The following is a 24,176-nucleotide window of genomic DNA, read 5'->3' on the forward strand; positions in this document are numbered from 1 at the left end:
CTTCTGTTCATGGTGGCAGGGAGAACACTACCTTTCCCATGTTCAAATGGTTTGACCAGGACAGTTAAAAATTGCAGAGTAGAAGACAAAAGCTCATAGGTGAGAGAGAAAAAAGGGGCATGGAGACACACCTTCAAAAGTATCATTTCCTTCTGATGCAAGTTTAGGTGCACAAACGGGATGTACCCGTCTTAAATCCTGGAAGGAAACTCATCTGTGAGGAGGAGGAAAACAAAAAATTTGAATTGATAGTGTGCACTAGCCTTTGTCCATCAAATCAGTGTATCAAAACCTGCTTTGTAATTAAGTCTTAGCACATTTGCAGTTTAAAACAGAGTAGACTTCTATACATTTGACTGAATTCCAGTCTCCGTTCATATGTAGTTTGATACAAGGCAGTTAAAATACTGAACTAGATTTTACTTTAAAAATTGAGACTCTGTTTAAGCACTGCATACTAGTTGCTATCCTGCTTAAATAAAAAAATCACAAGACAAAACTGTGGAAGAAAACAGACTCTGAAGTAGTAAAAATTCAAAATGTTAAGGCAGATGCAATTTCAGGTCCTCCACTTGAAAACTTCAATCACAGTTAAAAAACTATCCAACAAATTCACCATTCCCCCCACTCCCAAGGTGTGCATCCTCAGGAGCAGAACGTTTTGCATATACTTACTGTGAAGTTGTATCTATTTGAGGTGTTTCATGACCCATCTAAGCCCATTAAATTATTTTTAAAATCAATTGGGAAGGATGTGAACACTCCTGAAAGAGTTTGGTGTAATGTACCTAAGTACGCCAGGGACCTTCTCTCAAACCTGAAGATTCAAATTAAACACTTGACAAATGATCACAGTTCAGCCATAAACTCAACAACATTTTTGCTTGGCATGCTACAGCAGAAACTTTATTCAGTTCATTTTGAAATCATTTGCAACCAAAATTTATTTTTGTAAACTCACAGAAATAAGCTTTAACATATAGGCTGTATACAACTCAAATACAGGTAATACTTTTAGCAATAACTTACAGATACAAACTAATGATAAACTACAATTTCACAAAGAATTGTAAACATTTTGCACAATTGTCAGTCCTTTCTTTTAGGCAAAGTGCTCTTTTGATGACAAATAAATTAACACACACATAACTAGAGCGGACTACTTCCAGACAATACAAAAAGGTGTTTCATAAGGCTTGTAAACAATGTAATAGTTATTTATGCAGAATTCATAAAAGTGTCTTTCAGGCTAAATATACTTACATACCTGGGCAGCAAAATGATCTTGAAAATGCTTTAGATGTTAAATAAAAAGTTAACATTAATATCTTTCCAATGATATTTTTAATACACAATAAATGACTTCAGGTTACATCCTTTATAGCTTATATCCCTGCCAGAAGGAATTAGGTGTGACTGAGTGGCAGCTGTGTCATGGAATGAGGGAGCAAAGGCTGGAGTCCAAGAGCTGTAGGTGAGTGAGCTGCAAAACCAGAAATATTGACCAGTCAGCATCAGACGTAGAAAGAGACAACAAGTAGTAAATCGCACTGGGTAACAGTAGTTCCCTGGTCCCAAAACCCCGCAGTGCGCTCCCTTCTTCCCCCAGCACCCACACTCCACCACAGCCCCACACACCTGGCTCAGCTCCCAGACCTTCAGCACCCCTCCTCACCACAAATGCGAGCCAAAGTTGTTGACTTGCTGGGTCACAAGACACACAATGACCAAAACAGACTTTTGACCACCAGGGTCCCCCCACCACATGCATTACTGTGAGGGAAGCTGCAGTATTTGGTGAAGCTGCTGGATTGAACGCATCTATGGTCATCTGGGTAAGAACCAGGGTGGTAAATAGTAAGTTATGTTGTTGGGTGTTTTTTGGTTGGTTGTTTGTTTTGGTTTTTTTTTTTTTTTTTTTGGTTTGTTTGTTTGTTTTAGTGGCATGGATATCTTTAAAAGGGTTTGATTTCTTATTACTAGTATTCAAAGTCTGGAGGAAGCACAAGAAGTGGTCTTCACACCCAGACCTTCAGTGAAGGGCCACTGCTTGAGGAGGCACGCTTCTTGGGAGATGTAGAGAACACAGACATCATATTAAGATATTCTGTTACAATAATACAATTAAAAATCCATTAAGATTATTTAACCTATACTTGGTAACTGTTCTTGCCAGAGTCAATAACGATTTTACTTGGACATGCAAGGCTGTTGTACCCACCATCCATATAGCTGTGCAGAGCAGTCAGCATGGTCCCGTCCTGGGGTACGTAGGCAGAGTAAGCCATTTCTTCTAACATGGGTGGAGACAGCCTGGAGGGCTGAACTGCTGTGACAGGAGCAGTAGATGAATGATTAGGACTAACATGTTTCTTATGGCGTGCTCTGCAATTTTGAAACCACACCTGAAAAGGGGGGAAAATTTACATCATGTTGATAGATTGCAATCTGTTTCAACATTAGCATAACAAAACCCTCAGAGTTCTAACTTGGGCTGGATTCAGTTAGTTAGTTCAGCCCTTAACATAACAGTTCAGATGAAGCGTTAATTCTGAGCCTACGCGATGCCTCCAGCCCATGGGGACATGCAGGGTGAGGGGCTGTGAGCCCCTGGGGGCAGCATCTCCCTGGGCATGGAGCAGACACAGACACCCCTGTGCCTGGATACTGCTGACAGTCAAGCACATTTTTCACAGGATACCCACTGTTTACATTGAGAAATGTACAATCTTCCTTTTTTTCTTTTAATTTAGGGCTTTATGGCAGCTGCCAGATACCTCATTTCTACATCAGCACTGTCAATCTTAGAGGCTAGAATGAGCTAAGGGAACCACAAAGTTATTTTTATTTATATAAACATAAGTATATAATTTGTAGTATATAAAAATCTATCTTAATGCATAAAAAGAGCATGCACATAATGTTTGCTGAGAGGCATCCTCAAGCAAAGACTAAGTTTGTGATTCTCTCAGTTTTGGATGGCATGGGTATGTATTTCAACTCTGTTCTCCAGAATGGATCACTAGATATTCACTTACTCCTAACGTGTCACACCACAAAGCCATTTTTGAAAAGAGTGGTGGTATTAAAAACGGACTATTAAAGTCAGGATTTTTTCTTTATAAGACCCTAGTGCCAATTTCTATACTGCTTAGGCTGAGAAGTTTCTTCCTGGAAGATTATTAATCCTCCACACAAAGTGTCAGAGGAATACAGCAAGTTTTCCAATTAACACATTTGTTCTAGACCTGGTTTTGATCAAGGATGTTGTCTGAAGTTGTGATAAAATTTCCGGATTAGATCTTTTTCCATCTCACAATAACTACATGAAGAGAATTAAGCCTTTCCAATGGGTCACTACCCAACTTTGTTAGTCAAGTAACGTGCACAGTTACCTGTATAACACGCCTGCTCAAGCCTGTTCTTTCTGCCAGTTTCTGAAGCGTTTGTGCATCTGGGTTGTTGTCCTGAGCAAACTGTGCTTGCATAACCTGAGAAAGCAAGATGGGAGATGGCAGTTTGCGCACAACTCTAGAGCAGCAGACACTCTTCTCACATTGTGGTCTTACTCCTGGTCTGTTTTCAGGGAGCTGTTGTAATCACCAGTCCGCAGACAGCCCCAAATACATTAAAGGAAAAAAAAAAATCCACAAGCCCCTTATTATGACTTAACTGAGCTGAGACATTTACCAGAAATGAAATAAGTGAATTCTGTTTGGCAGTAGTAAAAAATGGAGGTGCCATTATGATTTAAACAGCCTGTGCAAGAAAAGGCCCTGCAACGTGATTCAAACATGCTTTATAAAGAGGACAGCAGAGCACAGCACACAGTGCAAGGAGGGAATGAGCTCGGATCCACCACGGAACCTGTCGGTTATATGAAAACCTTGTGTTATGTGAGCAGCTTGACCCTCTTTGCAGCTGCATTTTGTGCCTCATCTACCTCCAACCAACCTGCAGAACATGGACGCTCCCCCTTGGCTGACCTGCACTACATAGTTGTTTTTACAGAAACAATTTACTAATATACTTACAGAAAACTGAACACTTATCATTAGGCTATGAGTTGCATTTTTTCGAGGAAGTACATGTCAACTTGGCCTGCATCCTGAACAGTTTTAGAGCCTGTAGTAACTCACCTTATTTAAGGAAGGCTTTATGGGTTTCTGCAGGGTATTTCAGCAACTTAGTAAACTGTAGTTTCTAATTTCTGGGTTTTGACCATTGATGGTCTGCAAACTTTGCCTGGCTCATCTTTGAAGATTCAGGCTCCTTCTCTCCACATTCAGAAACAATGAAACTACTTACTGTCCTATTGCATCATGCAAAGACATCAGAAAGCACAGACACCCTTTTGTACAAGTCCTTCATGAGGTGTGTCACCGCATGCTGACACTCAGACAGGCACTTACCCCTCTGAGGCTTCTCCTGCTTCAAGTTTTATACCAGTAACAAGGACAGGCACAGAGATATGCACTGAGCAAATAACAAGGGTCATCAAATAACAAGATGCCCCAAGACCTCAATCAGCTGCTGAAGTAGGTTACCATCTATTTACAACAGGGAAGGAGGGGAACACGGAAGTTTCAGTGACAGCAAATGGGAAGAAGCCCTGAATTCCGTTCCCACCCTGATGGCTGGGGCTATGTCCCCTTCAGCTACTGCTGGAAGAAAGTTCCCTTTTGCAGAAGTTTGGGGTTGGTGTCCATTGCCCTGTGCCCTTGCCAGATTATTGCTAATATGCTTGGTTTGTGTTAACAACGCATTCTGTCTCCAAACATGGTTGAAATAGCAATCTAAGCTTTGAACAGCCACATGCCATGTTACATAGCACTGCTTAAATGCCTCAATGTGTTACTACATCCCAACTTTAGCTTTTCTCAACTGCTTTCACCACAAAAAAGAGAGCAAGCCAACAGATCAAAAGTCAGGCTAAGAGTGGAAAACAAATGATGTTGTGGCCATATGTGATCAGAAATTCAAAGACTGACAGTGGGAGTACAGAGCTAGGATTAGGCAGAAAGCTGCAGCTTCCTTCTCTTTACAGGTTAAAACCTCTAAATCTGGTCTCACCACCACCCTTTCATTGGGAGCTGGCCCTAGTCAGGGTGTTCTTCCCCAGAAAGCTGATTTAATGAAGTGGTGATCCAGAGGGTGCAACAACTCCTATTCGAGGCAGCCCAGAGCTAACCCTTGCCGAGGTGGCAGTACGATGAGAAGCCTGGAAAGCCAAGCAGATGCAGGCAATCCCCCTCCCTCCAGGACAGGCTTTCATCTGGCACTTCCAGGCTCCCCACATGTCCCTCTTCCCTCAGTCCTGGCCATGGGAAGGAGCAGAACTGAGCCAGGATAAGGGAATATTGGAAAAACATACTGCAACAACACATGTTCAAGAACAAATTGGACAGTACAAGAATTGCTGCCAAGTACTTCAAATGTGCTTTTCCTGTATTACACTCCAGCCAGCTCTATGAAGTGCAGGTCTTTATCTGCCCCCACCCCCCATAAAATGTAGCATTAAATACTGAAGCTAGGTTTTGAAATATGACACCCAGACTATAATGACTTTAGTATACTTTTAACAGATAAACCTCAAAGACACTTTGAGGAAATCAGCACGTGAAGCATTTTGGAAAGGCTGGGAGAGGAAAAGGAAGGAAAGCAAAGGTGAGTCCCTGTTGATAGTTTCTCTCCCTGGTGTACACAAGTGTAGTCAAAACTATAACATATGATCTAAAAAGCAAGTATTGAGGACAACCATCTTAGGAAGAGAAAGGGAAAAAAAAAAAAAAATCAATAAGTGTGCAACTATTCCCCATCTTCTCTATAAACCAAAACAACACAAGAAACAGTCATTGCCACGAGTCAGCCTGTGTTCATGCAAATATCAACAGGAGCCCACAACACTTACCTGTTCTGAGAACACAATTTTTTGCAGCCCTTATTGTGCATTACAATAAAATTCAAAAGCCCCATCCTGTTAATGCCTTGAAATCACATACAGCACCCATCTTTAGAACAATTCTTCACATTACATAATTCTAGAAATATTTTGTCTTTATTATGTGTAGCGATATAAACGCCTGATTAAATAGATTTCACTGAGCAATCAAAATAGAACAACCTTTTTGTTTCCACTCTGCAGAATTACTGTCTGCCCCCAGGGAAATAAAAAGCTTGAAGAGTAACTATTTCGTATTAAACTGCTGAAGCTAACAAACAATTCCAGAAACATGCTGTGTCTTGATAGTTTATGAAATAGTATAAAGCACACAAGTTTTTTCTCTCCCCCCACATGCATCCAATTTCCTATCAGTTCAGCACCCTTGTCCTGCATGAACCTGAACCATGCAAGTTTTTATCACTGCCTCTACCTGGAGCTGATCTGCTGTGAAGCTGGTCCGAGCTCTTTTTGCTGGTTTTGGATGATTAGCGTCTTGTTCTGTTAGCAACGCTCCTTCCACACTAATCCCATTACCTGAAGCGTTAAAAAGAAAACAATGGCTGCTAAATATTCAAAACAATGTTATTTGTAAGTCAGACTGTCCTCCAACAATAACCAACAGTACCTGACCAGGTGAATTTCGGCTTTAAAAAGGCCATAGTCTGTTCCAAGTTAAACTCATCTGGTGCTATTACCCATTATGCCCCAAGTGACTCCCTTGCAAGTGAGGGAACGAATAGATCCCGCATATTGTATCAACTAGATGTGCTCTTGCTTTCTTTTCCTTAGGACAGAAAACAAGTTATACAAACTTTAAAAAAATTAAAACATCAAATAATTTGCACATTATTTTAATTCAAGAACCTGTGCTTCCAGCCCTAGTAAAGCTAAGTAATTACCTCTTAATAAGGAAGATGAAATAAACCCCAACAATTTAATTAAAACTAAACCACAAACATAGTTCTTAACAAAAGCAGCATGTTACCATTTTCAACTTCTCTTTTCAGGTTGTCCAACATGCAGTCGTAATGCACCCTGCAGAGCACCTTCTCCTCCACCAGCGCGAACTCCTCGCCGGTAGACAGCTGCCTCTTGCAGGAGAAGCAGGCGAAGCACGCCAGGTGGTACACGTTGCCCTTGGCCCTGCGCACCCAGTCCGTGGCGTGGATGTGGCGGCCGCAGCGCGCACAGCGGGTGCCGTACCGCCTGTGGAGGGGACACAGGGACACTGGGACACAGGGGACACCACGTTTGGGACACAAGAGGGGCCAGGGCATCACAGCCCAGACCTGGGCAAGGAGGGGACAGAGTACCCATGTTTTTATTGCAATAAAGTCAGCAAGTTTGTAGGCGATAGCAAGACCATTATGACCTACAGAAGTTAATATTTCCCTAAGGCAAAGAATAAAACTGAAGCATCTTAACTGCTATATGCTTTCCTTTTGTAAAGAGAAGTACTCTCTAAAAGCTGAGAGTGGGAGATGGAAATAGCTGACTTTGCGTTCAGAATTCTCCCAATTATTCAAACATATTTCACATTACTCCAGCAGCAGTCTGAATTATTACATTTAGCTACATCATCCTTCACTAATCATTCAGTCCCCTCCAGCAGCAGAAGGGAAAAACCTGTATCTTCATAGTTATTTCCTTAATTACCACCACATTATGATTTTAAAAGAAATTCAAATATCTGCAAGTATTTACATTACTACAGTAGAATATTTCTCTTTGAAGAGGAAACTAGCCACCAAGATATGTTGATTATGTAGATAAGAATTTGTCCTGAAAATCTTCACAGACTCAAAAGTTCTTTTTCTGAAGTCCCAGAAACCTTTGTTTTTGCAGAAGTTCATAATGCTCAGCCTGCCACCTCCTTTTCTTTCAGTGTCAAAACTCACTTGCTGGATGTAATCCATCCGCTACAGAGGTGAGAATCGCACAAATAATTCAGTCTGGGGAAGTACCAGCAGTCACAACAAAATTAACAGCAACTTTTTTTGCTACTTTCTGTACCAAAGATTTTGTATCATGAGTACTTTCAATGCCAGTAGGAATGCATAATATTCCTCCTTACAGGCTTAGACCTTAATCTTGAATAATTGTTCATGTTCTAAATCAAACCAATCACAGAAAGGTATAACCATTGAAAGCTTCTTGTAAAGATTACAGTATTTGTTCTGGGTTGTTTTTGTAGTTCCATGTGATACACCTTAAGCCTCATACCAGCACAGTGCTAGACCAAACCAAATATAATATCGACACCACCTTGTATTCTCAATCAACATTATCTAAGGATGATTCTTTGCACATAGCTTGACGACCTTAACTGTGGCAGCTTCCCTGACTTGCCTTTTTTCCCCTGCCCCTGTGCATACACAAGTAAACTATTATATAAAGGTAGCAACTATACATAATACGAGAGGGGTAGAGGGGGAGACTCGGGGTAGTTAAATCAGACAGACTTGGGGTTTCTCAAGTCCCTTTGTGAGAAATGTCAGGGTTTAACTACTGAAAATAAACCTAGCAAGTAAAAACCAAAGAGCTGAAATGTGCATTTTAGTCGCAGCTTAAGTGAAAAGTAACGAGCAATTGTAACATGTTATCTAATAAAATCATATTCCAGTTACAATATACCTGAAATAATCAAGTTTGCAGAAAATATCTTTATCTTTGATGTAACAGCTCGTATGCCTTCCTAGAGATGTTCTGCAAACGCTGCATGAGAGACAACGCACGTGCCAGCAGAGGTCATTTACCTGAAAAAACACAGAAGAAAAATACTCCTCAGCTTTTGCACTACCAATACTATATTTACAAAGCTACCAATACTATATTTCATATTTACAAAGCCTATTTTTTTTCCCATCCATACCCAGAGCTGCTTGACAGAAAAGGACGTGGGGGTGTTGATTGACAGTGGCTGAACATGAGCCAGCATGTGCCCAGGTGGCCAAAAAGGCCAAGAGCATCATGGCTGGTACCAGGAATAGTGTGGCCAGCAGGACCAGAGAAGTGATTGTGCCACTGTACTTGGCACTGGTGGGGCTGCACCTTGAATATTGTGTTCTTCAGTTTGGGGCCCCTAATCATAAGAAGGACATTTGAAATACTAGATAGTGCAGAGAGGGGGGAAATGATCCCTAAAGGGGTTTTAAAGGCATTTAGACAAGGTTCTTAGGGACATGGGTTAGTGCTAGAATTAGGTTATGGTTGGACTTGATGATACTGAGGGTCTTTTCCAACTGAAATGATTCTACACAGACAAGGCCAAAAATTACACAATGATGATTCATGGAAAATTTATCTTCAAGGCAAAACATTTTTCCTACAGAACTGCATGTCATATTAAGGGTTAATTAATTTGATGGAGGTCTTCAGAATAAGCTTTCTTGCTTTTGTAATTAAAAGCACCAGAAGAGGAAGCAAGAGATTCAAGTTCCACATAGATATTTTCTGCCCAGTTCTGTTCTCATAGCATTAGAGTAATAGAGCAAGATTTGGCCTCATCTGACCTTGGGAAGGCAGCTAACTTACATACTTTTATTTCCCAGTCTGTAAAAAGTCCTGCCTAACAAAGAACAAACTTTGCAAAGTGATTTGAAATTTTAAAATCTGAGTATTGAAATAGGAAAAAAAAGTCCATCAAATAGAACACACCATGAACCACATCTTAATTTGCCAGGTTTCTGTTAAAGCAAAGTTAGTGAACGGACTGAGAGTTTCAAAATATCAGCAGTTGTTTCAATAGCAAATTCAACAATTTTTTAAAATGTAATATTCATCATGAAACTAGACAGTCATGGAAAGCAGTAGAAATCAGCAGTTTTAAAAACCCACATATAATTTTGGGGCAAATAAATTGAGTGCAATTATTTTCATTTCTTCATTGCTACAAAGAGAACTCTGTCATGCAGACATTGTGCATCACACATCAGCCAAATAAAATTATTTGAAAACCCAAGACTCCCGGTGACTGTAAAATCTAAGTAATAACCCTCTGAATAATCCCATGCCACATAGGAAGAATTCTGGAAACTAAAGAATGAGTAAGTTTAATTTTTTTTTTTTCTGAGTCAATTTCTGATCTCTTGCCAAGCAGCCCATAATATTGCCTATGGCAAAACAGCAGATTTGAAATAATCCAGGATGTGCCTTTCATCAGAACACTGCCAGACAAATCACAGAGCCAGCGCGGTACCGACTCCGCCGCTCACGCTGAAATTGCTGTTCCAGCCGTTCCTCGGTCCCACCAGCACCGTCTGCGGTTGCCCAACACTCTCCCAACTCTCGCCCTTGTTGGCAACCGCCTTCCCATACACTGACAAGGTTACACACGGCGTAATGTGAAACTGTTGATAACAGCTGTCACCAAACTGATCCTCACGGGTATTTCTTAAGAGGCTGCAGTGCAGGCAGAGCCAGCAGCGGCACTCGGGCCGGACCGGGCGGCCCCCCCGAACGCTCCCGCACCGTGACCCGCACCGCCAGGCTGCTCTGCGAGCGGGAGCGACAGCCCAGCCACGCACAGTTCATCTCCCGCCCGCCCTTCGGGGGTTCGGTCTCTGCTCCCTCCATCAGCAGCTTGGATATTTGTCCCACTCAACGCCGTCCGTCTACACTCGTTAATTTAGAGGGCTGGAGGATGATCGGGAAGACACCAGTTCACCAGCACAAATTCCTTTCTCCTGCTTATGCAGGAAGCCGTAACAGCTAATTTAAAATTAAGGCTAAATCATTTAGACGCGTTTTGCCCTAAGCCACATTATCGCAGTTTTTCAAGACAGGAAACAGCAACGATCGGTAAATAAGCTACCAAAATGTCACGGAGTCAAAGGGACTGGAACAAAGTTCACATTCGCTCAGCTCCCAGTCCCACTGCACTATGTGTACCAGTCCAGTTTGGCGCAAAGGCGGCAGCCGGGATTTACCAGAACAAAAGCTACGTGGGAGCGCCCCAACACCTGCACCCACCCTGTTCTAAATGAACCCCAGCCCAGCATACACGTTCCTTTGACCTCCTCACCCAACTGAGATTTAAGCAAGTGATCTAACAATAACGATGTGTTTGCAGCGGCGTTACCGACTTTCACTTTCAGGATACACAATGGCTTTATTAAAGGCTGCATCTAATGGAATCAAGTAGCTTCTAACATAGTTGTCTGATCTCGCTTTTGAAAGGAGGGCAAGATTCTGATCCAGGACAGTTTTAATGGCAATAACACAAAAGGAAAATAGCCCCCCTTCCCAACCATATTAACCCTTTATGTTTAAAGTCACATGGTTTAATTCCTTTCTAAATGATCTTACCCAGCCCTAAATGCTAAGGCTAGCAAAACCACTCCGCAATCAGAGCTCGCTTGCTTCACGGACATTACTAGACAACCTTTTACAGGACTAACTGATTTCCACGTTTCTCAAGAGGCACTTCTTGCTTTGAGATTCACATCACGCTAAAAGATTTATTTTAACTAATAACAAATGGGTCATACCACCACAGCTTAACCAGGAGAATAAAGCACAAGGAAGTCATCTGTGTTCTAAAGCATTACTTTTCTTCCCCACTCTCTCCTACAGCACGTCAAGAAAATACAGTCCCAGCGCAGAAAAACGCTACCCGAAACATAAGCAGCAATTCAGTTTTCCTCTAAGGCCCCAATCGCACAGACGTGCCTACAATTAACTTCTCGCTACTACATGCTCGTATTTCCGCAGCAGCCCCGCTGCCAAACGGACGGGCCCGTCGGTTCGGTGGGAAGGGGCTGAGCCGCGACGGTGCCACCAGATGCCGACAGCGGTGCGAGAAAGCGGCGGGAGAGGGATGCGAGGGCCGGTTCCTCCGAGCCCAGAGTCTCCGCCGGCCGCAGCCGCCCCGGTGGGCTCTCCCCGGGCAGTCCGGGCCCCGCGGCCTCGGCACAGCGGGAGCCGGTCCCGCAGCCCGGCGGGCCTCGCGGGGCAAACGTGCCGGGCTGGGCGCTCTTACCTTCAGCAGGTACTTGTCCACGATCTCCAGGCCGCAGCTGCTGCACACGCACTTGCTGGGGGCGCAGCCGGAGCCCGAGGCCATGGACCGCGGCGAGGAGGAGGGCGACAGGGCGGCGGAAGAAGAGCAGGAGTCCTCGTCGGCCGCCGCGGGGCTCGCCTGCTGAGGAGCGCACGGAGACCGCGGTCAGCGCCTGGCCACCCTCGCGGAGCTCCGCGCCGCCCGGTCGCCGTTCCACCGGCACCTGCGGCGCCCCGCCGGGGAGGATCGCGGCAGGAACCGGCGTTTCTCCGCGGGGCCAAGTGGAAGGGCCGCACCCGGGGTCGCCGAACTGGAGCGGGGAGCGGCGGCCCCTTCGCACCGAGCACCAGCGCCGCGCTCGCCCCGCGCCGCCACCCGCTCCCGGTGCGCTCGCCCGCCGCCCCTCGCACCTTCTCCGAGGGGCCGCCGAGCGCGGGCAGATCCTTGTCCTCCAGCCTGCAGACGAACATCGGGTCACTCTTCCAATACATGGCCCTGCCCTACCGCATACCAGCGCGGGCGGCGAGGCGGCTCCGGGGACCCCGCGCCAGGTCTCTGCTCTCAGCGCCTGCAAGAAAAAAGTTTTGTTTTCAAGTGGGTGGACCTGCCTCGCTGGCCTCACCTCCTGCACAAAACCCGCCTTCTGAGCATGGCGGGAGCGACATCTCCGCCAGCGAGCCCGCGCCGGGGTTTGGGCGGGGGGATAGGGGGAGAATCCAACAACAACAAAACAGCAACGAAAAAAACCCAGAGGATCCCCCCTGTTTGTGTTCAACGTTTGCCACAGCTTGCCCCCCGCCGCCCCAGTCTAAAGAAAGATCGGAGTTACATCTCTGCATTAGCAAAGAAGAGAAACTCGACGGAAAGAGAGAGTACGTGAGAGCAGAAAAGGTTTCTCCACGCTGCTGAAACTCAAAGCCCAAGCGTACTCCTGTAGTTTAGACTCACAAGTCCTAAATCTGTTTGTGCTGCTTCTACTCTTGCTCGTGCTTCCAAGATCCCGTGATAAAACCTTTCTCATTAAGCTAAAAAAGGAACATCTGAGCTGCCCAAGGGCCGTGGCATTACTCTGGTTCTGAAATCAAGCCTGAAAGCCCACGGATGTTGCTAATTAACATCAGTGCCTTCGGTCGCGCCGTGGACGGAGGGTGCTGGGAGCTGGCTGTCCACAGCTCCCGGAAAACGAAAACGTTTCTTTCAGCGGAGGGGTCCGTAGGTTACTAGCACGCTTTTTCCATGGGTACAGACCTTGCCTGCAGAGTTCCCTCAGACCAGATACTGCTGATGTTCTCGGAACATTTCAGGAGAATAAAACAGCTTGTCCATCGCAGGTGAGGTAAATAACCGGGGTGTCTGCTTCTCTGTACGTATTTAACAAGCCAGGTGTTTTTAATTAAACTCGTCGTTATGTTTCCATCTTCCCCCCCACCTTTGTTTCAGCTCCGCCTGACAATGGATGCAAGACGTGTTGCAGAGCCTCAGTAAAAGCAAACTGAGAGAATTGCCCGTACGCTTAGAAATATGTTAAGTTTAATAAAAGGGAATTCTGTTTTTGAGAAGCTGTATGAAAGAAGAGGCCCCGTGTTCTTTTCCCCCTGAAAATTACGATCGGTGTTTCATGTCCCAGGACCTGATACTGCAGGACCGTAACTGAACGAGTGGCGGTGCCGAGCCCCGGCAAATCCGGGACATCCCAAGTCAGTCACTCGTTTGTCCAGCGCTAAAACCTACCTAAACCAGGACAGAACCTCGCTTGAATTTAGCCCTAGTGTCCCTAACAGCCAGTGCCATAGCAAGGCAAGTAGTGCTTTGGATTTTTTTTCTCTGGCCGTGACAAGGCAGCGCGACCGACAGCAGACACGGCGTGGTGCGCCGGAGCTCCAAGAGGCCCCGCGGCAGCGGGTGAACGCGGGACACTGCCCGCCCTCGGACACCCCGGCTCGCCTCCCCGCGCTGACCCGGAGGCGGCTTTCGGGCATCTCCCGGGTGGGCCCGGGACCGCCCGCGCTGGTTCGGCCCCTCTCCCTCCACGTCCCGCGGCGCCGGAGCGCGGCCGATGCTGCCCCGCGGGGCGGGGGCCCGCAGCCCCGGACCCGTCTGCGCGGTTCCTGCGCGGCCACCCGCCTCGGAAGGCGACGGGTCCCCGCTTCGCACAGCGCGGTGCTGCGCCCCGAGGTTAACGGTTCCTCGGCGCGGAGCCCCCGTTCCCGGCCCGGGCCGCGCAGAGGGGTTTCCCTCGGGTCTCCGTTCCCGGCCCGCGGGGGGCGTTACGGGCCGACAAGGGCCCGGTCAGCGCGCGTGTCCGCGGGGAGGAGCGCTCGGCCCGGAGCCGCGTCCAGCACCGACTCCATCGGGATCATTTCAGGTACGGTACTGGAGCCGCCACCTGCCCTAGGCGGCACCACAGAAAACGGGCACCTGACGGGGGGCTCCAAAGAGATGTGCCGTGGAGGGATCGAGGCCCGACCCGCCGTCAGGAGAGCCCCAGGTGCGACGAGACCGTTCCACGGCCGACAGCAGCGTCGAGTTTGTTGCTCGTCCTTTTTTTTTTTTTTTTTTTTTTTTTTTTGGTGCTGTCAAAGTATTATTTTAGGGTGTTCTTGCGGGCTTCACGGAGGGCTGCGTATCAGATTTCGATAAAATAACTCTCTTTCTGTATGCATACACCTTTTCCCTCTGAAAAATATAGCCGTAGGAGCCAACAAAGTCAATCCGCGCGTTGATCCCCACGGCGATTGTGAACGCGCAGCAGTAATTCATAAAGCGGTTGTTTGAGGAAAAATAGTGTACGGGAGATTTATCCGTCTTTCTTACTCTTTCCGGAGCCCGGCTCCGCCAGGCGAGCGGGCGGACAGTCGTGGATGACGGGCGGCCACGGACAGGCGGTCCCGGCCGCCGTCCTCTCCCGCGGTCCCCTCCGCCCCCCGCCCGGGCTCGGTCTCCCCGCAGCCGTGCGCTCCCTGCGGCACAGACCTCGTGGCTCTAGGGTGGCGGGGGGGGGAACGCTGTGGGCACGCCGTCCCCTGGCGGGGTACGGGCCTTGGCCAGTCTCGTCCGGGTCTCCCTGGGGGCTGCGCGGAGCCGTGGGACGGGTCGGCGGCGCCGGGGGCGCGGGAGGGGCAGGAGGACAAGGCGCCCCGAGGACCGGCGCGGAGACGGTCAGGTAGCAGAGCCTGGTTATTGCTATGGCCGGGGGTGCTTCGCAAAGGTTTGCGGTTCTGCCGAGAGAGGCGTTATTTCCGAGAACGGATCAGAAACGCTATAATGTGTACAGGGGTCGACGTGGAAAGTGCATGGGCTTGATTATCCAGGCTTCACCCGTGCTTCGCGCTTTTATCACCTGTCTCTCCAAATTCCAGTCTGAATTTCATCGTTTCAATTACACGCCCTCGATATTTCTCTGAGTATTCCCAGTATCGTTTTTGAGGCGATGAAAACACGCAGACACGCAGGTTTTAGGGAATTTCCGATTTCTGCGCACCCTCGTCTCCCTGTCGCTGTCTCCACGCACACCGGAGGGATGCGCGGCTCGGATGCTGCTTTAATCCCGCCGCGGGCTCTGCGGGGGACTCCTGGGCGGGGGATTGTCCTCGGGCTCAGCAGGGAGGGACGGGAGGGAAGGGAACCCTGCCGGGGGGCAGGCAGTCCGCCCCGACCTGGTCCTGACGAGGCTGAGAGCGGAGCAGGGGACTCCCGCGGGACCCTCCGACGGGCGGACTGCGCCTGGATCTCATTCCTCTCATAAGTAATGCAAGTATGTGTGTGGGTGGGAAGGCTAATCAGTTGTACATAGGAGCGATCTCTTAAATATTTGACGGTAACGCACAGCACGAAGAAAGTACTGAGCGCAGACGAATAGGGTTGTTTTAACGAAAGAGTGTTGCATATAGAATTCTTGATCAAAGACTGCACCGTAGTGCAAGTGCGTGCAGCTGGATGGGTCTCTCTGCAGGTTGCTCTAGCGAAACTGGTTCTCCCGTTAAAACACGGTCTGCTGAGAAATCAAAAAACCGGCATTGTGGTCAGTTTATGAAAAACGGCACTGAGATCAGGGCCGCGGCAAATCGGGGCGCCCACGCCTGGCCAGTCCCGTCGGGCACGGCCGCGGTCGCTGCCCGGGCGAGACATCCGTGCGCCCAGCACCGGAGCCTCTTCCGCGCCCTGCCCGGCCGTACTCGGGGGGAGCAGCAACCGGTTATCCTCCCCGCCCCCGCGCCGACCGCCCCTCCGCTGGCGCCGCGTTCGGTGCGGAGCCGGCGGCTGCTGGGCACTGCGGGATCAACGTTTCAGTCGCGGTGGTCAGGGGGGAGGCAGGGACGTGCGGACTCGGCGGCGGAGCTGCCTCCGTACCGTCCCGGCAGCCTCGCCGCTCTCGCGGGCCCGCGGCCCCGCGGCCGGATCCGCCGGGTCCCGCCTCCCGTCCCGCTCTGGGGCTCGATGGGCAGCGCGGGGGGTTCCCGCTTCAGCGGAGTGGTGCCCTCATCCCGCAGTCTCACCTCCCCGCTCCCTTACGGGCCCGCGGGTCTCCCTGTCCTCCCGGGGGTGGTACGGGCTGTGGCTCTCAGTTTGCTCCTTGTGTAACCACGAGGCCGTGCGGCCACCTCCTTTGCCAGCAGCTGTCTGGCAGGAGACAGCTGGGAGAGGAGAGCCTGTCAGCCATTGCCGTACAAAGCTGACCTCCATGCGAGCTCCCCTCTCTCATCTCAGCCATCTTCTTACACGTTCTTTGGTCTTTGCACACCTGCCAGTATCCAGAGGTTTTCCATCTGCAGACCGCAGCGTCCTGGGCTGTGGAGGCCTCCGTGGGCTGTGGAAGACAGGCAAGAAAATAAAGCCAGCACTCTGGCTTGCTCCTTGTGCGTTTGCATCCCCACTGGCTCCAGTCAAAACTGTTTAGTCCTGAATTCTTAGTTTCGGGCTGTTTTAACTAGAAGTAAACGAACCCAGTCTCTTACCAATGACTTGTTTTCCAAATCGGTGCAATGCAACTTTTATTGGATCAGGCTGCCTGTCTCTGGTTTGTGGGTCCAGGATCTTCCAAAGCTGCACACGTGGCTTTTGTTCATGGCAGTTCCAGCGTGGAGCTCTCTGTTGCTTAATTGTGAATGACCAGATCAGTCAAACGGAAAAGTTTTTATTTCCTAATTGGATTCCTGAGCCAGAGGTTCTCCCACCAACATCCAGAAGCTGATGCTATTTGCCTTTTTTGTTTGTTTGTTTTTACTACAGAAAAAAACTGGGGTCTGGAGGTGGGGGGAGGCAAGGACAAGAAGGGAATTCGTGGGATGTAGCCCTGCATCTTTTTAGAGTACTGGCCCTCGCGCTGCAGGAGGAAGCGCAGGGAGTAATTTCGGCACCCCGGTGTGCAACTGCAATAATTTTGCTTCATTTACTCAGATCTACTTATTTCACCTCCGGTCCTTGCACTATGAACAGACTATCTGGATGAAATCTGTGTGTATTCGATTAAAGTGTTTGTACCTATGCGTTCCTGAAATCACTGTGAACACTTTATCTAGAAGTTGACTTTTTAAGTGTCTGTGCTAATTTTGTCACGCTGTCATTCGGTTAGGGAAAGTGCTGAGGACAGAGGAAATTAAAGCAGCGATCAAATTATGTAAAAGAGCATTTTGCCCTTAACGTACTGGAGGGCAAAACCGAAATGGAAACCATCATGGGTTGTTTATAAATACATGGCCACAAAACTCGCTGCCTGTTTTCAGTTGTAAGGATGTCCTGTTTTCTGTGAGCATGGTAACTCCATGCTAAAGGGCCTGAAAGGTTCCCCTGAGCTATCGTATCTGCTCGCTTAATTCCTTTCATTTCTGTTTACACGATGAATAAACACTACCCTGGCAAAGACCTGGGCAGTCAAATGGAAACGCGTGTGCTGGAGGGGGTGTCCGCCGGAGCCGCAGTAGCTCGAAGGATTTTCAGCGCCTTGGGCCCCGTCGATGAGGACAGGGGGACGGGGGCGCGAGTACCGCACGGACCCCCGCCCTGGACGGGCTTTTGCGAAGCATCCGAGGGGCTGCGGCAGGAGGAGGGCTCGCCCGGGGGAGGGATCTCTGTCTCCCCGCAGGCTACCCAGCGGCTCCTGTCCCCGCTCCGCCGGGGCCATCGAGTTGCGGCCCAGCTGCGGTTGGCGTGTCGTCGACACCCCTGGCAGATGTTGTGGAAACACTAAACCCTTCCGGGTCCCCAAAAGAAGCCTGTTTCGGGGTGCTCTACTCCTCGTATGGCCGGAGTCCCGGTCAGCGTGTTCGCGGTGCTACGCGCATCCTGCGCGACATGCCGTCCGGCGTGGCACTAAGAGCGCCCTGGCTCTCGTACGGTCCCGCACTGTCTCCCTCCCGGCGTCCCGATCCGCTCCCCCGCCGGGTTCCGCATTCTCTCTGTCCCTCATCCCCCTGCTCCGAGGAGCCCTCGCCGCTGCCCGGCTCGGGAGGGTTCCGCGGCAGCACTCCCCCTGGACACCTTCGGGCGGGACGGACGACAGAGCCCCGGTCCGGCCGCCGCGGGGGACAGCGAGGGGCAAGGGGCTGCAGCCGGGTCCGGCCGGAGGTCCGCGCACCTTCCCGACCAGCGGCTGCCTCGTCCTTCGGCTCAGTGGTGACAAACCCTGGCGAGCAGGGGCTCGGGCTGGCACAGGCCCCGCACGCCGCCACTGTGCCTGAGGATCGGAGCTGCAGAGCACGGAGCTGCCTTTGCCTGTCGCAGGACCTGCTCTTCGGTTTGGGTCACGGCCCCGAATGCCGAGCACAGCTCCGCCTGGGGCAGGCAGAGCGAGTTACCCGGCTGACGAATGAAAACTCCCCCCCAGCAGATGCTTTTCAGAGAAAAATCATATTAGCTGTCTTGGGATCAAATCCGTCTCTTGCCAATGTCCAGGGCCATGCTCTGGTACACGGGGTGCACGATACAGTCCTCAGTCCTGTCTGCTCATACAGATTCCATGCACTGAGCACATCACAGCCTTTGAGATGGGCTTGCTGCTGCTGGAAGTTTATTCAGGGATTGCTAAGTGGCTGGATTTCAGTTTTTCGGAGCTCTGCTGCAGGCAAGTTCAGGAGACTTCTAAAGTAGTGCTGAGCTTGGTGAAAACCAGGAATGGAGGAGTTGTACTGCCTCTGACACTTTAGTACTTCTGCCTCCCTAACTACTGGTCACAGTTGAAAATGCTGGGTGTTACACAGAGATCTAAATGACTGTGGTTGCTGTATGAGTCAGGTAACGACACTTCTCAGAGCATGTTACAATGGGTACCTCATTGCACTCGGTGGTGGGACTTGTTTTGGTGTACCACTGTGAAGGGCTCTTCTTTGCGGTGTGAGTTAAAGGGCAAATTCACTCTGAGATGTAAGCTTTCAAAGCCTTCTCCAGCTAATTTGCAATTTTGCATGTTGATTCAATGTGCAGCATGTGTATTAAAATAAAAATATCTGTTAAAAACTGAGCACATTTGGGATTACCTAGCTAGAGATATTTTATTTACTAAGTAGACAAGTTGGGAATGGAGCTTGTGAAAAAATGTGATTCGTTCATACCAGATCTGAAAACCACAGCAAGCCTCCAGAAGCAAAATCTGAAATTGCTACTCACGGGTTACAATTCCTCACATATTTGCATGTGTCTACAAGTAGGGAATAAAGATTTATAATTTTGTGACTGGTGTGTACAAAGTGCTACTGTAATTCTCTGAAACAAAATACATTTCTTTTGAAAGTGCAGAGGCTGCAGGTGTTCAGGGCTCTGTTTTAAGTAGAATTAAGGGATCTTATTCCTTTTCGTGTTTGTCATTTTTACACTGATACGGATACATTAACTCTTGACTGACACTCATAGAACTAAGTGGGGAAGTTTTACCTTGTGCCAGAGTGATGTTGCACTAGAGAATGAAATGCCTGGACAGTGTGTTTCCATTCAGACATTTACCTTCGTCGAGCCAAGTACTGGAAAGTGGTCCAGTGCTTCTGGACAGGGGACAAGATAGAAGAAATGTCATGTAACACAAGTCCCTTTGGCCACCTGTTCGTTTGAGCAGTTTTCTGAGATTAACTAAACTGTTCACACAGGAAAGCCCATGGCCAGGATTTAAAACGTGTCTTTGATCTCTGAGCACGCTGCGGCTTTGGGAAGAGGTGCTGTGCTGTGGTACTGTGGCTGTAACTGTTTGGGACCCCAATCTGGTGCTGTGCTGTGGTACTGTGGCTGTAACTGTTTGAGACCCCAATCTGGTCCTGTTCTGCTGTGGTCAGCAGTACCCCCAGCTGCTGTGTCTCTGCTTCTGAAAGGCAGCAAGGAAGTGTTTCACTGAGCATACCTTAAAAAAAAAATTAAAAAAAAAATGAAAGAAGTAACAGAAGAGATGGATTACTCAGGTAGCACATTCAACAGCTGAAATGTACTGGTTGCACATATAGTGGTCTTGTTCACATCACTGCTCTACACAAAACTGCTTGTCCCCTTTGTGGGGCCCAAGAGCCATTGCACTCTCTATATGATATGCTCAATGCTCTTTGTACTGCACAGCAAAAGTCTGACAGAACATGAATATTTTTACTGTTGATTTAACGATAAACTACTGTTCATTGGTTCAGCTTCAAACTGCAAGAAGGAGAAGAGAGTGACAGAAGAAATCACTGGAGATTTTAAAGGCAACTGTTTGCTTTAATCTGTGCAAACAAACGTTCAAAAATTAGTCTGCTCTGGATGGTTACCTGGAAAAAGCTTTACATAAAGCAGCACTTCACTGCCTAATGTTTTGCTGTTTCATAGTACCATCTGAATGTCAGTGCTTGAGTGGGAGAAAATGATTTCTTTAACTCTAAGAGAGAGGGTTTAATGGGATGAAAGAAAATTTAAAATTCCAGGGAGCACTGACTTGCCGTCAGGGTTACACAGACTACAATACTAATGCTCTTCTACTGCTGTGTTACCAATACCCAAACGTTGAGATCGGCAGCAACCAGCTCCTGATGGCATCAAGGGGCAGGTTTACAACATGAAGGACCCAAGGGGCCCGTGCTCAACACACCGTGCCACACTCATTCTGTCACAGGGGATGGGGCAGGTCATGCCTTCTGTCTTGCTCTCAGAGCACAGTTATACACAGTAACAGCAAGTTCCCAGTTTTGCAGATCAGTTGAGATCAGATGCTTCCACATAGTGTATTCACCAGGGTTTCTGTTGGTCTTTAGCAAGGTTCAGATGTGTGCGGAGGCTCCATCCAGCCCGTCCAGTGGAGAGAAGAGCTTTTGTCTGTTCCAGGATCATCTGCAGCACCGTTCTCTGCTGAGAGCCCATGGGCCACCTTGGTGCAGGATTTGTCTGATCATGACCCTCTTTCTGTGGTTTTAGATCTGGAAGTAATATCCAGGCAAAAGCACAAGCTCGTGGATCTGATGTGAAGTGCTTTACAGACCATGATCAGGAATGAAGAAGGAAATAGAATTAGTCCAGGTCAGCGAACAGAAGTGATGCTTTAAATATGTTCTGGCCTACATACCTGTGCTTCATTCCATTTAAATTCCCAAATCAAAACAGTTATTTTAGGGAAGCTTTGGAAGAGTAATGGATCCAGTCAAGGGGTGTAATATCTTCCTCTGCAAATGGGATACTGGAGGAAGAGGTTATTTTAAGGTTATATGCCTACAATTCACAATACTAATAAACAGTCCTGGGGATAGATTATGTAAACACACGTGCATCTAGGAGCAGGTTTCATAATCTGTTTTTCACTGTCTGTTCAGGCTCTGCCCTGCAATCTGAAACCGTGGATTCAAGCAGCAGTGTCTCTGCACCTCATGTGAGAGTTTAACGATCTGCAATGTACATCTGAAAAAAAGTAATTTAGAACCCACACAGGCCTCATTTTAGGCTTACTCTGCTCAGGGTGAAGACAATGAATCTATTGACTTTGATGGGGAGAGGCCTGGGCCTGCTGCCATTGGCACAGGGCACTGTCAGAATGAACAGGTCTCTGCGTAAAGAGCTGGCGGTGCCTCCAATGGTGGCTCCTGCTGTCTTGCTCACTTGCCTCATAAGTAGGTTTTCATACACTGGGAGGTTTAGCACAATGTCCAGTTCCAGAGTTGAATGGAAAATGTGCTCTAATACCCCAGACACATTACAGCCGTATTTTCAGGGGTGCTGTGTGCTCTCCTGCCTGCGGGGAGCCAGCACCGGGTGTGCTGGGGGCTCCGGGGGTGCTGAAGCTGTGGGTGCTGGACACCAGCTCCGTGTGCTCAAACACCAGCTCTGTGTGCTCAGACACCAGCTCCGTGTGCTCGCACATGGGTTTGTCAGGGCTGTGGGTACGTGTGCTGGATCTGCTGGGCAGCAGGAAGCCAGAGTGTGGCCCGCGTGCTGGCTGTTTCACGGAGAAGTGGGGTGTATAATACTGTAGTGTAGATCTAGAAACACGCTTCTTTTACAGTGTGTGTATGTATCTGTTTTGCAGATAAATGATGCCTGTTTTACTTGGCTAGGCAAAACTTAGCCTCTGGGATATTCTGAGGCTTTTTGACTTACTCTGTACACAGCAGAGCAGTTTTGAATTAAAACATCCCTCCCGGATTGGCGTCACAGTGATTCAATTTACTGCGTTTTCAGATAGTTCATACTCCTCTTAATTTTGTCTTTCATTTCCAAGGAAGGCCACTGTAGACAAACAGCTTAGTTCATATAACGTGTTACTTACACTTTTGGATGCAAAAGCGGCTTGTGTATTTAGTGATGACAAGTTCTGTGTTTAAAAATCCAATTGCAGCACTGTTCGTGTAACAGTCCTGTGATCCTGGCCTTCAATCTGAATAATGACCACAAGACTGGCCTTCTCTCTGCAGATTTTAAGTTTCTCCTGTGTACATGTGTACATGTACACAGATGAAATACATATGTTTCTCTGCAAAGGAGTGGTTGTGCTGACATTTTAGATATGCTGAGTGAAAGACTATAATCCATAAATATGGGTTAATGCTTCAAAGCGCAGCAGTGCAGGTATAGGACTTTCAATTTTGTAGTGAAGTTTATGATTTCAGCCTTTTGTTTTGGAACAGATTTTTTTTTTCTTCTACGTGTCATGTGATCTCAAATTCTAATAAAAAAAGAGAATAAAATCAAATGACTTCATTGAAGTATTGATCTTATATTTTACATTTTATTGGACATTAGTTTCAAAACCTGAAAAAAAAAAGTAGAAATATGATGTTTTACTGGAAATGCTTTCTCTTCATCTTTATTTTTAAATTAAGGTTCCTCAAAAGAGACATATTTTTTCCCCAAATTGTTTAACTTCTGAAAGCTGGTGTTTTCTGAGGTACATGTGTTCATCAGAAATTTTCTGACTGCTACTGGAGTAAAGTCATAATTGTTTTTTGTTTTGAGATGAGGCCCAGTTGGAATGTTTCTCTGAAGGTGTGTGGGATCCAGCAGTGTGGAGGCCGGGTGGGTGCTGAGCAGGCAGGAGGGGAGAGGCGGGTGCAGTCTGCATGTGCCTCAGGTGCCTTGCGTGAACAATGTTTATTTTTGGGAAATGGTGCCGCCCTTTGGTGAGGAGCTGTTGAGGACTGTTCCGCCACTGCCCACAGTCCTTGGAAAGCCTCAGCTTCAAGGCATTATTGGTCTTGATACAAAGCCAATGGAAATATCTGCATTACACTTAACAAGTTCTGGAACAAGCACTTATGGAAATGTAATGTCTTATTTATTGCCTTGCTTGATACCAGAGCACCAACAAAGGACAGTGATTCAAATATTTCCAAATTACTGTCTCTTGAGCATCAATCTGCCACTTTTTTTTTTTTTTTTGGGGGGGGGGGCATGCAGGGGGCAGTGCTTTTTGAAAGGACAGATGTGTTTTGACCCAAAAGTCAGAAGTTAGGCTTTAAGAACTAAAATATACAGAAAAGAGCAGCTCTGAGAGCTTTCAGTCTGTGTGCCATGAGAGATGCCCCCCCTCAGACAAACTCAGCCTGTGCTGCTGCAGAAAGAGAGCCCCTCACCACCTTCCCGCAGCCCTAATGAGTTTAGTCTGCAGGATTTCCTCTGCCGGTGACATTATCAGGAGCAATTACCCTGTGCCGTTACCTGTGGCCAATGAAGGCTGACAGGCCTCCCCTGCTCTCCTCTCCCGGGCTGCCTGTGACTCCCCAAGACAGGAAGGTCTTGTCTGGATGTGACCCTTTGAAGTTTCCCTCACCTCCACCTACCAGCTCTGTGGCTCCAGCG

The 24,176-nt window shown here is 47.9% G+C and overlaps 1 protein-coding gene and 1 long non-coding RNA gene across 7 annotated transcripts in view; one reads left to right on the forward strand and one right to left on the reverse strand.

Moving 5' to 3' along the window:
• Positions 1 to 877: 877 nt before the first annotated feature.
• Positions 878 to 15,919, reverse strand: LHX8 (LIM homeobox 8). Of its 6 annotated transcripts, none has more exons than XM_071810041.1 (9): positions 14,919 to 15,919; positions 12,356 to 12,513; positions 11,925 to 12,086; positions 8,579 to 8,700; positions 6,930 to 7,150; positions 6,375 to 6,478; positions 3,396 to 3,491; positions 2,222 to 2,405; positions 878 to 1,483 (listed from the first exon to the last, which is right to left on the reverse strand). In XM_071810041.1, the coding sequence occupies exons 2-9, from the start codon at positions 12,434 to 12,436 to the stop codon at positions 1,407 to 1,409; spliced, it is 1,047 nt and encodes a 348-aa protein (XP_071666142.1). In that variant the 5' UTR covers positions 12,437 to 12,513; positions 14,919 to 15,919; the 3' UTR covers positions 878 to 1,406. The 6 variants fall into 6 exon arrangements, with proteins under 6 accessions (XP_071666142.1, XP_071666141.1, XP_071666140.1 ...); XM_071810040.1 differs by having other exon boundaries at positions 14,760 to 15,919; XM_071810039.1 differs by having other exon boundaries at positions 14,364 to 15,919.
• LOC139828266 (uncharacterized) overlaps positions 13,187 to 24,176 on the forward strand; it is a 57,387-nt gene continuing 46,397 nt past the window's right edge. The window contains exon 1 of the long non-coding RNA XR_011739680.1: positions 13,187 to 13,276. This is a non-coding gene — a long non-coding RNA (uncharacterized lncRNA). The remainder of the gene's footprint in view (positions 13,277 to 24,176) is intronic.

The sequence above is a fragment of the Patagioenas fasciata genome, chromosome 6 (genome assembly GCF_037038585.1).
Source record: "Patagioenas fasciata isolate bPatFas1 chromosome 6, bPatFas1.hap1, whole genome shotgun sequence".
Taxonomy (NCBI): Eukaryota; Metazoa; Chordata; class Aves; order Columbiformes; family Columbidae; genus Patagioenas; species Patagioenas fasciata.